At 41.1% G+C, this 17596-nt stretch overlaps 2 protein-coding genes across 3 annotated transcripts in view; one reads left to right on the top strand and one right to left on the bottom strand.

Moving 5' to 3' along the window:
* The window catches only part of ANKRD29 (ankyrin repeat domain 29), a 175893-nt gene extending 173440 nt beyond the window's left edge, over positions 1-2453 (bottom strand). The window contains exon 1 of the mRNA XM_087438966.1: positions 2171-2453. The gene's annotated coding sequence lies outside the window, so the exon portion shown is untranslated. The remainder of the gene's footprint in view (positions 1-2170) is intronic.
* A 223-nt stretch (positions 2454-2676) lies between these two features.
* The window catches only part of LOC101397034 (proteasome assembly chaperone 2), a 30050-nt gene continuing 15130 nt past the window's right edge, over positions 2677-17596 (top strand). The window contains exons 1-5 of one of the 2 annotated variants that reach the window (XM_087438969.1): positions 2677-2864; positions 5813-5984; positions 9436-9494; positions 12498-12616; positions 13785-13958. In XM_087438969.1, coding sequence (XP_087295095.1) covers positions 2808-2864; positions 5813-5984; positions 9436-9494; positions 12498-12616; positions 13785-13958 — 581 coding nt within the window. In that variant the 5' untranslated portion in view covers positions 2677-2807. The remainder of the gene's footprint in view (positions 2865-5812; positions 5985-9435; positions 9495-12497; positions 12617-13784; positions 13959-17596) is intronic. The other variant, XM_087438968.1, reaches the window with a different exon arrangement.

Below are 17596 nucleotides of genomic sequence, written 5' to 3'. Positions count from 1 at the left end.
AGAAATCCGCTGAGAGCCTGATAGGAGTTCCTTTGTACGTTATTTTTTGTTTTTGTCTAGCTGCCCTTAATATTGTTTCTTTGTCATTGACTTTAGCCAGCCTTACCACTATATGTCGTGGAGTGGGCCTTTGCCTGTTGACGTATTTAGGCTACCTACTGGCTTCACTTACTGGTATTTCCTGTTCCTTCCCCAGATTTGGGAAGTTCTCAGCTATTATTTCCTTCAATAGGCTCTCTGTTCCTCTTTCCCTCTCTTCTCCCTCAGGAATACCTATAATTCTTATGTTACATTTCCTAATAGAGTCAGATATTTCTCAAAGACTTTCTTCATTTCTTTTTAGTCTTAGTTCTCTCTCCTCCTCCATCTGGAGCATATCTGTATACCTATCCTCTATAATGCTAATTCTTTCCTCCATATTGTCAGCTCTGTTCTTTAAACATTCCAGATTCTCCTTTATCTCCTCCATTGTGTTCTTCATCTCCATCAGTACTGATTGGTTTTTCTTTATGATTTCAATCTCTTTTGTGAAGAAACTCCTAATCTTGTTGAATTGTTTGTGTTATTTTGTATTTCGTTGAGTTTTTTTATGACAGCTATTTTGAAATCTCTGTCGTTTAGGTTATGGATTTCTGTGTCTTCAGGATTGGTTTCTGGGTTCTTGTTATTTTCCTTCTGGTCTGGCTATTTCATGTACCTTTGCATTGTGGTTCCTGTATTGACTTTGTTTTTCCTCATCCTGGAAATATCTGGTTGCAATTTCCACCCACCACCACCCTGTGGGGGGGTTAAGGGCTGTGTAATCTGAGCTCTCTGCATTCTGCCCCAACTGCTCCCTACGATCCACTGGCCACTTGGTCTTGCCTGGTCTGGTTGGCTGAGCTGCAGTGTCTGGCATGCGGTGATGGTGGCGGGGGGCGGCTCTCTCTTTTGCCCAATAGGTCCCTGGTGTGGGGGGCTTCTCACTGGCCCCTCTTTATCCACTCTCCTGGGGTGCTCAGATATTGATGGTACCCCATAGCAGTCTGAGTCCTCTGTGTGGGAGTTTCCCACTGGCTGAGACAGCCCAGAGAGCTACAATTTCCCGCAGAAGGCCGCCCCTCCCCCCTCTCTGGGAGCCCAACAGACCAGGCTCACTGATCTGATGGGGAGAGAGAGGAACTCTCCTTACCTCTCCCCACTTCCTCCAGGGGCCCAGCACGTTCCACTCTCAGATGTGCCACAGTGCGGATCTTTCCAATTGTCCTTTTCACTGTCTAGGAGTCCCTTGTTGGTCTGTGACTGTTACTTTTGTTGTGTCTTATGGGGGCAGAGTTCACGGGAAAGCTCACTCTGCCATGACCCTCACGTCATTCCAGATGCCTAGATGAATGTTTTTTAGTACAAATTCTAGATATAATTTCTACCTTTGTTACCACCATTTCCCCACAAATAACACTCAACCAAAACAAATCTTTGGAGAGAGTACAGTATAACCAAAATAACACAGACCTGGAGGAGACAATCAAAGTATGAATTTCAGCTTTCAACTTATTAGATGTGACCTCCAGTTAACTTGTTTAACCTTTATGGATCAGGAAATAAAAGTGCCCTGTCAAGACTGTGAGGCATACACAAAAGTCGGCAAGGCAAACAAGCGCACAATACACGGAGTTCGTGGTACAGCAGCTTACTGCATTCAGCTGAGCGCCTCCAAGACAACGTTCTTCCTGAGCCCAGAAGGGTCACAAATACTTTCATTACAAATCCTTTAGTAACGTCTCTTTCGTGACTTAAGAACTGCTCATTTGCTTCAACTTCAACGACACTGCAAGGTTCACCCTTAAAGTAATTCTAATTCCCACCTCTGAATATAAACCTGCTCCAAACACAATTTATACTCGACCTGACTTCCAGAAATCCCCGATAAACGCTTCATTTCCACACTGTCCTACGACACTAACACCGCTCCATCGCCTCAGACTTTTACTGGCACTTTCTGGGCTCGCTCTTTCACTGAGACTAGAAAGTTCCTCTGGCGTCAAACCCGAGGCTCTGCGCATTCCGCGCTCCGCGTCTCAGCCTTTGCTCGAGTCCCCGGCAAACAGGTGCCGCCGTCCGCCGGGCCTAAGGGACGCCAGGCCGGGCGCTCAGGCCACACGGCGGGCAGGAGCGCGCCCGCGGCGCTCACCTTGCTCAGCTGCTGGTGGATGAGCTGCTTCAGCTCGGAGGCTTTCTCCGGAGGCAGCGACATGCTGGAGCCGGCGCCTCGCCGCCAATTCTCCCCACTTCAGGCGCCCCGACCCGCCCCGGAGCGCTGGTCGTGGCTGAGCACAAAGCCGGCGCCACCGCTCGCCTCGCGCAGCTCCCGGGGGCGCGACGCCGCGTCAAGCGCGAGCTGGGCGGCGGAGGTGCCCAACTGTTGTTTTCAAACGGCGGCGGACAACCAGCCTTGGGACTGTCCCTCGCTCTGCCTGATCATCTCCGGCCGCCGCTGCCCCTCCCTCGGGGTCCTCACCCTGCGACCTCAGGGCACCCCATCGCCTTGCCTTGCCAGAGTCTCCAGATGCGCCGCCCGCCCTCATCTCTCCGCCCGTCGCGGTCCCTTTCTGCCCTCCAGACCGGCATGTAGTTGGACGGGCCTCTCAGGACCCCGCGCCCAAGGACTCGAAGGACCCCGCCCGCCTGGCCCCGCCCAGCCCGGGTCGCGTGGGGACTTGGGGGACTCTGCGCCGGTAAACTGCGCTGAGCTTGCGGATTTCGCTTTCTTGCCGCCGTGGTTCTTCCCAGGCCGGCGCTTATCCCTTTCCTTCCGCTTCGGGACCACCATGTTTGTTCCCTGCGGAGAATCGGTTCCCGACCTCGCGGGTTTCACCCTCCTGATGGTGAGTCCCTGCTTTCGCGAACTCTCCACTGCCCGGCTGGGGGCTGCTGCCTCTCGGGAGGCGCCTCTTTCCCGACTCGGGGTGCTTCACCCGGCCCTGGAGGAGTACTTGTTTCTCTTCCAGGTTTTTAGCCTGCACTGAAAACAGGGAGGTTGTCGCCAGAGGCGGCGGCCCGAGTAGAACCTTTGTTGGCGCTGTTGCCAAACGTATCTACGTCTGCGGTTTGTAGTCTTTGTTGACTGTCAAACAACGTGTTTGGATATGACAGATACGTTGTATACATGTTGTGCAGGTCATTCTCTTTTATTTTATCCTAGAAAATCTTTTTTCAATTAGTTTTAGAGTCGTTCTTAAACTAGGAAGTCATTGTCGTTAACCGGAAAACTACGGATAGGGTAATAAAAGTATCACTCTAACTGTGTGTTGCTAGTAGTCAGCACACAGTTTTGTCGCTTTTACAGTCGCCCGTATTTATTCATTGTTTCGTTGAACATGCCGTTGTGTGAAAATACTAGAATAAGACTAGGTCTTTGTTCTCAAGGAGTTTACTGTCTGATTGGAAACACTTGTAAATACGATAAATGCTAGGCTAGAAATTTGAGAAGGATGTAGAAAGGCCCTAAGATTTGTTGGGAGGGGGAAGGACACAAAGACCTGTTAAGAAAAGCTTCATATGTGAAATCTTAAAAAAAGGAAACAAAAAAAATCCCTCATACATAAGGGGAACAGATTAGTGGTTGCCAGAGTGGGGTGAAAGTGGTTAAGTGAAATGGGTGAAGATCAAAAGGTACAAACATCCAGTTATAAATAAGTTCTGGGGATGTAAGGTATAGCATGGTGACTATAGTTAACAATACCGTATTGCATATTTGAAAGTTGTTAAGAGAGTAGATCTTAAAAGTTCTCATTACAAGAAAAAAAAATTTGTAACTATGTGTGGTGATGGAGGTTAACTTACTGTGGTAATCATTTCACAGTATATATGTATATCAAATTGTTATGTTGTATGTTTAAAACTGATACAATGTTATATGTCAATTATATCTCAGTTTTAAAAAAAGAATAACGGTATTAGAAAAATCGCTTTTTGGCAACTTTCATTGTAATAATGCATGCAAGAAATATCAATGAATGCTAAAATTAGTGTGTGATAGTGTACTGAGGAAGAAAATTTTACATAATTTCAAAGTATCTCCCTGAAAAATATTTATTAATCACAAAATGGAAAAAGTATGTTTGCAGGAGATACTTGGCAGAAAAAGAAAAAAGCTTTGTAGAGGAAGTAATGTCTCAAAGATTATCGGTGGTAATGTTGACAGTTATCCGTGGAGTGGTGAAGAGGGAAGCCACGCTGGACTGGGTTGAATAAATGGGAGAAGAGGTGGAGATGTGTAAGTGTATGTATTCACTCATTAATTCAGAGATAAAGTTCCTGCATATGTTTTAGTGGACAGCTGTGGGGAATTTTGGCTGTGGAGGGACACTGAGAAGTAAGGTGGTAGCTAAGGGGGTATGTGAGATCAAGGGAGAGTTTTTTAGAAGGAAAGATATTAGAGCGTTTGTATATGCTGTCGGGAAGAATCCAATAGTGAGGAAAAGATGGAGAGTGAGGGTCTACCCAAAGCAGCAAAATCTTTGAGAAGAGGAAAGGGAATTACAGGAGAGAACCAGGGGATTAGTAGGTGACAGCAGTGAGAAGTGGGAGAGCACTCTCAGGGACCCAGAAAAATAAGACGGAGGCCAAAAAAAAAGCAATTGCTGGAAGAAGGCAAAGGAGGCGCTACATTAAAGAGATGCAGTGAAGAGAGAGTCAAGGAAAATTAGTCGTGTATTAGATGTGGGTGGTCAGGGAAAGGGAAGAAGGTTCCTGGTTTAGGTAACTGGGTGAATTACAAAATACAAAATATGGGAAGAAGTTTGGATAAAAGTTTGGTTTTGTACATGTTGAATGTGAGTTGCCTGTGACGTAACCATGTGGAGATGCCCATTAGGCTCTGGAGTTCAGATAAGTTTTCTGGGCTGTAGGTAGAGATTTGGCAGTTGGACTGTTTAAGTCATGGGGATAAATTGTGTGTGTGTGTTTGGTATAAAAAGAAGCTCACTCCGGCTGTTAGGCACTAACAGAGCTTACAGAAAGAAGACCCAAGAGCACTTTTGTTCATACCTCATAGCCTTTACGCTTGCTTTCCCACCGCCTGGAATAGTCTTTTCCCTGGTCTTTGTGTGGCTCCCTCCCTCACCTCTTGCAGGTCCATAGTTACTTGTCGTGTGAAGTGAGTCTTTCCTTGATCACTCTGTTTAAAATTTCAACCAACCGCATACACACACTCTCACTCACTCAATTTTTCTCCATAGCACTTACCACTGTATATTTTACTATTTATTTTGTTTTTCACAGTAAACCACTCCCTCACTAGAATGGAAGCTCCACGAGGGCAGGAACTTTTGTCGATTTGTTTTACTGCATTCCCAGTGCCTAGAGCAATGATTGACATGTAGTAGGTCATCAGTAAGTGTTAAAGCAATAGCGTCAAAGGTGGTGGAGGCCCCGCTGACGCCTCAGTTGCAGCTAATAAAAGAGTCGGTATCTGGCTATAACGCACCTGAGCATAAGCGTTCAGTTCTAGTGCTGTGATTACTGTCTTCTGTCTAAACTTTTATTTATTTTTATTTTTTTTTTTAAAGATTTTATTTATTTATTTTTTCCCCCCAAAGCCCCAGTAGATAGTTGTATGTCATAGCTGCACATCCTTCTAGTTGCTGTATGTGGGACTCGGCCTCAGGATGGACGGAGAAGTGGTGCCTCGGTGCGCACCTGGGATCTGAACCCGGGCCACCAGCATCGGAGCGCGCGCACTTAACCACCAAGCCACGGGGCCGGCCCATGTCTAAACTTTTAAAAGTGCTGCTAGTTTTGATGACTTAATGAGCATATTTTATTATTTCAGCCAGCTGTGTCTGTTGGAAATGTTGGCCAGCTTGCAGTAGATCTGATTATTTCTACACTGAATATGTGTAAGATTGGTTACTTCTATACCGATTGTCTTGTGCCGATGGTTGGAAACAATCCGTATGCAACTGCAGAAGAAAATTCAACGGAACTCAGTACAAATGCTGAAGGTATGTAACACTTCTGCATGTTTTATTCTACTACAAGGTAGAGTTGTTTTAAATTAGAAATAGACGCTACAGATACTGTTTTGTAGCAAACATTACTTAGTGCCAGTTTTGTGCAGAATTTGCAACACAGTCACATTGTCCTATTCTCTTACATCCTGGTTTTAGTTCTTAGCCTTTTCTAAATGGCACCTCCTATGAGGGATGAGATCGTACTTGTATCTTTGGATAGGATTTGAGATTTCCATTTTTTTAACATGAGTTTTTTTTCCACTTTTATCCTCAGTTTTATTTTCTGTTCTCACTGGCACATGTAAGCATGACCTATACCAGGGAAAGGGGAAAAGAGAATTCCGCTGGGCTCAGTCCTGTGAGTTTAATATGTGCTGCCTCATCTAAGCCTCATAGTCATCCCTCACATTCTTTTTTTTTTTTTTTAATTTTTAATTTATTTATTTATTTTTTTCCCCAAAAGCCCCAGTAGATAGTTGTATGTCATAGCTGCACATCCTTCTAGTTGCTGCATGTGGGATGCGGCCTCAGCATGGCCAGAGAAGCGGTGCGTCGGTGCGCGCCCGGGATCCAAACCCGGGCCGCCAGCAGTGGAGCGTGCGCACTTAACCGCTAAGCCACAGGGCCGGCCCCCTCACATTCTTATAGAATCCATAATAATATGGTATCAGTAAGGCCCAGAGAGACTGAATTGCCTACTACTCCTAGTAGGTGTAGGCTTTTCCCACACCATAAATCTCCATAGTTCCTCATTGGACTAGCAAGCTTGGTTAGTCAGGGAACAGTTTCCTTTGCGCTGACCACTGTGTGTACGATATGGGACTGCCCCGAGTGAGGGGAAAAGCTGTTGATCCTGAAGCCCAGGAGCATCGGTCACTTCATTCGATGGCTGGGTGCTCTGTTGGCCTCTGTCTTCTGTTTACCATTTTAAGGTGAAAGCCAGAAGTGATAGAGGAACATGAAAAACCATTGGTGGAGTGAAAGACAAGTGAAGAAGCGTTTTATTTTTTGTCAGTTTTGTTAACCATGTCATTAACTTTCGATAATGAAATATACTTTCAAGAAATAACCTTAATATTGAAATTCCTGCAGGACAGATGGCTTTGTTAACACAAGACTGAATTTCAGTTGTTTCTTAAAGGATAAGGACTATAAATGGTAGGACTAGAATTTACATTCTTCCACTGTTGATAACAGCTATCATTTGTTGAGTATTTCCTATCAGCTGACCACCTTGTGCAATTACATGTATTGATTAGTTTAATCCTCACTGCTACTCCATAGGTAGTTTTGTAGTTGAGGAAACCATTGCACACAAGTTAAGGCCACGTGATTAATAATTCGTGTAACTGAGCTTCTATTCAAGCCAGTCTGGCCCCTGAGCCCTGCCTCTTAAGCACCACCCCACCCTGCTAATGCATGTTGCCTCTAGTGGAGGACCCCCCGGCTTTCCTCTGACACAAACTGGCAGCAGGTCAGTTGGGTATAGTTCTTTAATCTGCTTTTTTTTTTAAGATGAGGTATTTTGAAGTAAATTATAGACATCGTGTCATTCCACCCCCAAATATGTAAGTGTGCATCTCTTATCTTTTAAGAACGTTTTCTTACATAGCCAAAATATCATCCCATTTAACAAAATTAGCAATTTCTTAATATTTTCCTATATCCTATCCATATTCAGATTGGCCCAGTTTACCCCAAAATGTCCTTTCGAGTTAGCTTGTCTAAACCAGGACCCGTAGTACATCTGATTGTTGTGCCTTTGAAATCTCTTTTACTTTAGAAAAGTCTTTCTTTTTTTTCCTTCTTCCCAAAACTGATTTGTTGAAGGAAAAACTGGACCCATTGTCCTATAGAATGTCCCCCCTTCTCTGTTTGTCTGGTTACATCGTTGTGGTGTCATTTGGCTTGTTCCTCTGGTCTCTCTATTTTCTGTAACTGGAGTTAGGTCTAAAGCCTTGATTAGATAAAAGCTAAATATTTTTGGCCAGAATACATGAAAGATGATGTTTCATCACATCAGAAGAAAAAAGTACTGGGAAACAGGATCTTAATAACAAAAAAGAATTGCATGATACACTGATGAAGAACATGACTATTGCTGTTATAGAAAGTGGTGTATCTTACATTTCAAAGCTTAGCCTGAGCACTCCCTACAGATATATCCTCTTCCCACTAGGTCTGTTGTATGTGTATGTCAGAGATAGATTAGAGGCCTGAGTGGCCTGTGCCTTAGTCCCTTTTCCCTAATTCCTAAACTCCTGCTCTAGCCTCCTTTGCCTTGAACATACGTAGTGGTCACTAGACTTGCTGATGCTGCGTGGCCGCCAGTCACCTCACACCACACCACAGCAGTCGAAGGGGACATTCCCCAAAAGACCTGTAACGGGAGAGACATGGTCCACCAGAAGATTTGCCTGAGTCTGGGGTTAGTTGTAATTTTTTTATAGTAACTAAAAGGTTACCCCTTAGCACAATGACCTAATCATGTGTCCCTTAGAGACTCTATGTTTTGTCTTTGGTTCATATCAGAGCTTCTCATTTTTGGAAGTGAAGTTGAGCAGGGACATCTTAAGCATCAGTAAAGTGGGCCTCTTGTAGAATCTGATGAAAGTTGTGGATTCTTTTCCCAGAAAAAATGCACACACATTGACTCACAGAAAATTCTGCATGTTATTTCAGGGCTTTCAAAAACTCCTAAAAAACACAAATGTACCTATTCCAGGGATTTTATTATATGGCTAACATTTTCCTGCATTTTATTGTATTAATCCCAATGAGTGTTGCTGTTTTGTAGAAAGAAGAGGGGAGAATATCAGAAACCAAAAACATTCTTAAGAATGATTTTATTTGTTGTAATGCCAGAAGTTTCCAGGGGAATACTTCTCTGGTTTTACAATCAAAGTCAGAAGGAAAATAATTTTTGATATTTTCTTACAGTTAACTTTTCAGAAATGAATCTATTCCATAAAATAAAGCCCACAGATGCATTTTAAGGTACTTCTAAGACGTTTTATTTTTACCAAATGGTGTAGTGCATATGTTCTATTTTTTTTTTTGCTGGGAAAGATTCACCCTGAGCTAACATCTGTTGCCAATCTTCCTCTCTTTTTTTTTCCTCCCCAAAGCCCCAGTACATAGTTGTATATTCTACTTGTAAGTCCTTCTAGTTCTTCTGCGTGAGCTGCCGCCACAGCATGGCTACCGACAGACGAGTGGTGCGGTTCCGCGCCTGGGAACCAAACCTGGGCTGCTGAAGCGGAGCACACCAAACTTGAACCACTAGGCCATCAGGGCTGGCTCTATATTTTAATTATTGAAAATATTTAGATACAAAAGTCCTTATAATTCAATTATAATTTTTTATCATGTTAATAATTTCACTTGTATCACTCTTTCATTTTACCTATCGTATGATTTCATTTTTTTCGTGTCTTTGTAGTATATTCATTACCTTCAAAGAAGCTAGTGGCTCTACAGTTAAGATCCATTTTTATTAAGGTTAGTATGTTATATTTGCCTTTTTATGTTTATTAAAGTAAAATATAATGAGAAAATACTAAGTCTATATCATTAAGTATTAAGATTCAAAAATCATTTCTGCTCTATTACTGTGTACAGTTAAAGGCCTGATTCTATAAAGGAATTGTCTCATAAAACTTCAGAGGTGTTACCATTATTTCATGATTATCTTGAAAGGAATTGGGACATACAGCTTGGGTCTTATATACTCTTGAATCAGGTAGCACTGGTAAAAAAAATGTAAGTGTATGAATATTAGAGGTTTATTCCATTTGTACTACGTTTCAACCTATGGCATCTACGTATAAATTATGTGTATATCAAAATAATATTCTGAATCCAACTTCTTCTTTCCTCTTGCATTGCTACCCCTCTAGTCCAAACCACTGTCTTCTCCCAGCCCCTAATTCTACTCTTGTACCGCCCACTCCCCACAAACACTTAATAGTCTGTTTGCAAACAGCATCACCAATGATCCTTTAAACCTAAATCAAATCACATCACTTCTCTCTTCAGTACCCTCCAGTGGCTTCCCATCTCACTCATGAATTCCCAGCCCTTAGCATGGCCTATCAGGCTCTACATCTGTGCTGATACGGTAGCCACTAGCCACAGGCAGCTATTTAAATTTTGATTCATTAGTTAAAAGTAAATAAAATTAGAAATTCAGTTCCTCCATCACACTAGCTGCATTTCAAGTTCTCCATAGCCACATGTGGCAAGCAGCAGCCGTAAAGAGCAATTCCTTTATCATGGCGAGTTCTGTTGGGCAGCTGCTCTGCCTCATCTAACCTCTAACCATGCCTGTGTGCTCATTGCCTGTTGCCCCCTTTCACTCACCCTGCTTCGGCCACACTGGTCTCCCTGTGTTGTTCAGACAGATTAAGCTCACTCCTACCTCAGTCTCTACATTGGTTTCTCTGCCTGTAATACTTTTCCCCTATATACCTAAATGGCTCACTTCTTTATTCTTTGCTTAACTGTTACCTCATCAGAAAGGCCTTCCGTGATCACCCTTTCTATTGTCTTACCCCGTGCTTGCTTTCTTCACAACTCATTACTGCCTGGCATGTCCTGTATTTAATCATGTACCTCTAAGAGAAAGTAAGTTTCCTGAGAGAAGTGACGGTGTCATTCACTCTTACATCTCCAGCTTCTAGAATAGTGCCTTGTGTGTAGAAAAGCTCTCAATAAATGTTGGTTGAGTGGATTAAGGTACCTACATCTGTTCAGGAAATCAGAAATTTATCAACATTCCAGAGGCCCTCCCCGAAGCCCCATCCTAGTCATTAGATTATTATGTAAATGGAATCTTACGGTAGGTACGTCTTTATGTCTAGCTTCCTTTACTCAACATGTTATTTGTGAGGTTCATCCATGTTGTTGCAAATAGAGGTAGTTGTTCATTCTCACCTCTATGTGGGGTTCTGTTATGTAAATAAACCATAATTTTTCCATTGTCCTGTTGATGGAGCATTTGATCTTTTCCAGTTTGAGACTGTCATGAATAGTGCTATGATTATTTTAATATTTATGTTAGAATCACTCTTTACTTTCTTTAGTTAATATCATACCCAGAGTTTTGCAGTGAGAGTTGCTAACATTTTTACATTATGCCACGTGGCTTTTTTTCCTCTTCCTAAGACCAGTGGAAGTTCAAGAATTAAGATAACAATTCAAACATTTCTAAATGAAATTTTTAGTAGATGGACATAAAGAGTGATTTCAAAATAGTGAACATTTATTGAGCATTGAGTCTTTGTATCAATACTGTTCTAAGTACTTTATGTATATTTTTCTACTTAATACTCACAACAACCCTGTGAGGCAGGTACTAACATTATCCTCATTTTGCAAATGAGAAAACAAACACACAAAGGTTAAGCAGTTTGCCTGAGACATATGGTCTGTAGGAGGTGAAGCCAGCGTTCTAGACCAGTCAGCCTGACTCCAGAGCCTGCCTCTCTTAACCATTATAGTATACTGCCCTCCTGTTTTTAAAAGTTAGCCATTTCTTATCTGCATTTTAAATTTTATTCAATAATTATTTTATTAACAGTCTATGAAAAGAGTTTCCATAAAGTGGGTTTCCCCCCCCAGATTTTACAGTCCACATTCCAGATTAACCAGCTGTTAACATCTTGCTGCTTGCTTGATTCTCTCTCTCTGCATGTGCACGCACAGTTTCCTTTGCCAAACAATCCAAAGGTAGACTAGCGACATCCTGATATTTTACCCCTAAACATTTCAGCACACAGCTTTCAAGAATAAGGACATTCACCTATGTCCTTAGGTGACATAGGTGAATGTCCTATGTCATTCATAGGACATACTATTACCTATGAATGTCCACACACTATTACCACACCTAAGAAAATCAGCATTTAATGAATTATTCAGTGGTATCATCCAACATATTCAAATTTCCCCAGTTGTCTCTAAAATACCCTTCAATTCCGGATGCAGTCAAGGTTCACATGTTGCATTCGGCTGTGACGTCTTTTTAGTTGGTATCCTTCAGTGTAGAATTGGCCCTCCTCCTTTTCTGCTCTTCACAATTTTGACTGCTTTGAGGAACTGAGGCCAGATCGTCAGCATTCTGGATTCACCTCGTTGTTTCCTCATGATCAGATTCAGGTCATAAATTTCTGGTAAGAACATCTCACAGATGACCATGTAGTAGTTTTTAAGTAACAGTAGATTACGTAAGTAGAGAACTCGGAAATTTTCCTTTGTCATTTGGAATAGAAATCTAGTTTCCTCATAATTAGTTTATTTCTTAATTTTAAAGATATAATAATTCATTGCTCTTCATCTTTCACCTTCAGTTTAAGGATAGTAAGTAGATCTAAAAGTGATTATAATTTTAGAATATGTAAATTATGTCATCACATAAAGTTGATAAAATATTATGTAGATTACTCTTACAGTCTAGGATCTAACTTTCAGATTTTCTTTTTATTCTTTCAATGGTATACAAAGTATAAATCAAAGCCATTCTGTGAAAAACTACTTTCCTGGGTGAAAAGTAGTAACTGTGCCAAAGTTATTGTTCTTTCAAGCAGTCATTCATATCACCGGAATGATCTACAGCTTCGCAGGTAAGTTTTTGTCTTTGAAAAATTATTTTTTTTATGATTTAGACAGTACTATGATGAGTTCTCTATTAAAAAGTTAAAATAAATTTCAAAAGCCATGTATATGCTATCCTCTCCTCCCTAGAATTTAGAAAGAAGAAAGTAAAAGAAAATCAAGAGACAGGAGGGAGTACAGTTGGGTAGATCCTTTTACTTCCTGTGGTTGGGGCACAGGCAGGCTTTGGTGTAGAGAGAGAGATGGTGCTGTGGTTGTTTGGTGTCGTGTGCATGATGGCAACGTTACAAAGCTCAGCCGATGAAGAGAAAGAGGAGAAAGGGTACGTAAGATTTATTGGTTGATGATTTTTGAAAGGTTGGATTGAAATTTCTGCTTATTTCTGTATATTCAACCATTTGTATTTACAGAAATACAGTTGCCTTTAAGTATAACTCCCAGGCATGTCAGACTGAAGTCTTTTATTTTTTATTTTTTATTTTTTTGAGGAAGCTCAGCCCTGAGTTAACATCCACGCCAATCCTCCTCTTTTTTTGCTGAGGAAGACTGGCCCTGAGCTAACATCAGTGCCCATCTTCCTCCACTTTGTGTGGGATGCCGGCACAGCATGGCCTGACCAGTGCGTCGGTGTGTGCCCGGGATCCGAACCCAGGCCACCAGCAGTGGAGCACGTGCACTTAACCGCTATGCCATGGGGCCGGCCCCCAGACTGCATTCTTAAATGTAAGACAAAGTGGCCAAGAGATAGAAATATAAACTGTTTTGTTGCATTCCCATTTATGTACTTGTGAAATCATGATGAAAAAATATCAGCCAAGGGTAACCTTTCAAAACTGGAGCTAATTTCTAGGAATCTCACAAAAGACGTTACATTTCTGGGAATCTCAGAATAGGCCTCACAGCCAGAAGGAGCATAACTGAGGAATAGGCTTATCTTCACGATGGCCCTGCCTTAGTTTAGGTTTTCCTATCTCTTCACACACTGTCTTAAGGTTGTAAATAGCAAGCCAGAGCAATATTTTTTACGTTATTCTTCCATAGACTGCTGAAACTTGTGTTTTGCCTTGTGCAACAGAATATGTGGAGAAGGAGATAATTTTTGCTAAAAGAGTTGATATTTGCCTTAATGTTCATATTTGTGAGTTTTTAGCAAGTTAATTGTATGATTGTTTCTAGTACTCCCTTCAGGTACCTACTTACACCTTCCATGCAAAAAAGTGTTCAAAATAAAATAAAGAGCCTTAACTGGGAAGAAATGGAAAAAAGCCCACGCATTCCTGAAATAAGTGATTCTGAGTTTTGTGTCCGTATTCCTGGAGGAGGTATCACAAAAACACTCTACGATGAGGGGTGAGTTTGTTTGCTTGGCTGTTCATTTGTTCCCCACCTCATTTAAAAATGAAAGAAGATAATTGGGAGAGTGTGTTGGATTACTTACTGGAACTTGGAAAATATATTTGAAAGATAGGTACTGTATTGCATTCAGGGGAAAGACTGAAATTTGGTTATAGGAGAATTGGTCCCTGAAGAGCCATATTTAATGCTTTGTTATATGTGGCATGTTAGAGATCCTGATACTTATTCTATGCAACCTCTACAATCTTTTTTTTGATGGTGGTAAAATATACATAACATTAAATTAACCATTTTTAAGTGTACAATTAAGTGGCATTAAATAGAGTCACGGTGTTCTATACCCATCACCACTATCCACTTTCAGAACTCTGTCATTGTTCTAAATAGAAAATCTGTACTCATTAAATAATAACTCCTATTTTACTTTTGTAAAATCAATAATAATGTCCTCACTTTCATTTCTGATTTTAGTAATTTGTCTTCTTGCTTTTATTCTGAGTCAGTCTGGCTAAACGTTTGTCAATTTTGTTGATCTTTTCAATAACTAGCTTTTGGTTTTATTGATTTTCTCTGTTGTTTTTCTGTTTTCAATTTTATTTATCTCCACTCTAATCTTCATTATTTCCTTCCTTCTCCTAGCTTTGGGTTTCGTTTGCTCTTCATTTTAAGTTCCTAAGATGCAAACTTAAGTTACTGATTTGAGAAATTTCTTCTTTTTTAATGTATGTGTTTACAGCTGTAAATTTCCCTCTTAGCACTGCTTTAGCTACATCCCTTAAGTTTAGAATGTTGTGTTTTCATTTTCATTCATCCCTGAGTATTTTCTGATTTCCTTTGTGATTTCTTCTTTGACCCATTGGTTGTTTGATTTCCACATATTTGTGAATATTCTAGTTTTCCTTCTGTTGTCAATTTCTATTGTCATTCTATTGTGACTGAAAAAAACACTTTGTATGATTTGAATCTTTTTAATATATCAAGTCTCATTTTTGTGCCCTAACAAATGGTCTGTCCTGGAGAATGTTCCATGTGCACTTGAGAAAAATATGTATTCTGCTTTTGTTGGGTGGAGTGTTCTGTATATATCTGTTAGTTCTAATTGGTGTATAGTGTTGTCGAAGTCTTCTATTTCCTTATTAATCTTCTGTCTATTTGTTCTATCCATTATTGAACGTGTGGTATTGAAGTCTCCAGTTATTATTGTAGCACTGTCTATTTCTCCCTTCAGTTCTGTCAGTGTTTGCTTCATATACTTTGGGGCTCTTGTTTTGTGTGTATATGTTTATGTTTATTACATTTTCTTGATGGATCGACCTTCTTATCAATATATAATGGCCTTCTTTGTCTCTCGTAACAGTTTTTGACTTAAAGTCTATTTTGTCTGATACTGGTACAGCCATCCTGCTCTCTTTTGGTTACTGTTTGCTTAGAATATCTTTTTTCATCTTTTCATTTTCAAACCATATGTGTCCTTACATCTAAAGTGAGTCTTTCGCAGACAGCACATCGTTGGATTGTGTTTTTTTTAATCTATTCTGCCAATCTCTGTCTTTTTGTTTTGTTTTGTTTTGTTTTGTTTTTTTGTGAGGAGATCAGCCCTGTGCTAACATCCGCCAATCCTCCTCTTTTTTTGCTGAGGAAGACGGCCCTGGGCTAACATCTGTGCCCATCTTCCTCCACTTTATATGGGACGGCGCCACAGCATGGCTTGCCAAGCAGTGCGTCGGTGCGCGCCCGGGATCCGAACCAGCGAACCCCGGGCCGCCGCAGCGGAGCGCGCGCACTTAACCACTTGCGCCGCCGGGCCGGCCCCCAATCTCTGTCTTTTGATTGGAGAGATTAATCCATTTACCTTAAAAGTAGTTCCTAATAAGGACTTCTGTTATTTTGCTTTTTGTTTTCTATATGTCTTATACCTTTTCTTTTTACTGCCTTCTTTTGTGCTTAGTTGATTTTTTGTAGTGATGTGTTTTAATTCTCCTCACATCTCCTTTTGTGTATATTCTGTAGATATTTACTTTGTGATTACGATGGCGATTGCATGTAACATCTTATAGTTATAACAATCTAATTTGAGTTGATACTAACTTCAGTTGCATGCAAAAACTACTCCTATACACGCTGTCCCCCCCATTATGATATTGTTGTCTCAAATTACATCTTTATACATTGTGTGCCCAAAAACATGGGTTTATAGTTATTTTTATGCATTTGTCTTTTAAATACTCTATAGTCATTCTTGATTAGTCTTCAGGAATCGTGAACATTTTGAAGGCAAGTAAAAGTGAAGATGGAACCTAGAAAGAGATCTTTTCTCTTTTAGCCTCTCTTTTGGTAAATTGATTTATATGTCCATGCCTGGCTGCCATCAGATTTGTAGGCAGTTACACTATCCCTCTTTTTACCTGCTTTATCCCCAGCCTCCTGTTTCATAGACTGGAGGCTAAGTGCAGGGCTGAGCAGTAGGCCTTGCTGTATGCTTTACTCTCTCTGACTCTTCCTCCTTTCTGGGAATCGATGTGCCTGATAAGTTCATGGGAGACAGAGCTAATGGTTATGAAAGGGGGGAGGGGCAGCTGTTTAGAGGGTGGCTTCTGCTGCTTCTCGAGCTCATATAGAATACTCTCTACCTCTCGTGAAGAGAAATAAAGGAGGAGAATCCCTCTGGTGCCCTCAGCAGTGGCTTTAGAGAGTTGGGTAGAGCTAACCCTAGAAAAAATATATATCCCCACTACCATTGCTCAGAGTCAGCCAATAAATCTGCCTCTTTACTTAACATAAGAAATATCAGGAGGGGCTGACTCCGTGGCGTAGTGATTATGTTTGGAGCACTCTGCTTTGGCAGCCCAGCTTCACAGGTTTGGATCCCAGGTGTGGACCTACTCCACTCATCAGCCATGCTGTGGCGGTAACCCACATACAAAACAGAGGAAGATTCACACAGATGTTAGCTCAGGGCCAATCTTCCTCAAGCAAAAAAAGAGAAAGATTGGCAACAGATGTTAGGTCAGGGCAAATCTTTCTCAGGAAAAAAAAAGAAATATCAGGAGTATAAAGCTAGCATTGCAAAATAGAATGACTGGTTTGCTTGCTCTGAAATCTATGTTGTGACTTCTGCGTGACCTGAAGAAGTCATAATAGTAGTAATAGTAATATAAGTAGTAGTTATGGTAATAGTAGCAAATTGTGCCTGGTACTGTTCTGTGCACCTCACATGTATTAAGTCATTTAATTCTCATAATAACCATTATTAACTGTGTGTTATAAATAAGAAAATTGAAGAGCACAAGGTTAAGTAACTGCTAAAAGTCATACAGGTAGTAAATGACAGAGACAGGATTCAAACACAGACATCTGGCCCCAAATCCTGCACTTTTAAACACTTCACCCATGGTCCAGGATCACAGTGAGCTTTATTGTTTGTCTAAAAGTTGAACCTGTTCCTAGTTACAAGCATACTTCGTTCTTATTGCGCTTCACTTTATTGCATTTCACAGATGTTGCATTTTTGTGACTCTTCTGAATTTTTGTTTGTGGTTACCATGTGGTTTTTATAAAAGGTCTCGTAGATAAGATAGTCCTTTTTCTGCTGATAGCCTCTTATCTTCATTTGCCTATGCAAGTTCTGTCCT

This window comes from Ceratotherium simum, chromosome 14, assembly GCF_057802395.1.
Source record: "Ceratotherium simum simum isolate JZ-2026a chromosome 14, ASM5780239v1, whole genome shotgun sequence".
NCBI lineage: Eukaryota > Metazoa > Chordata > Mammalia > Perissodactyla > Rhinocerotidae > Ceratotherium > Ceratotherium simum.
The sequence above is the reverse complement of the archived record's forward strand: the minus strand, read 5'-3'. Positions and strand labels throughout refer to the sequence as shown.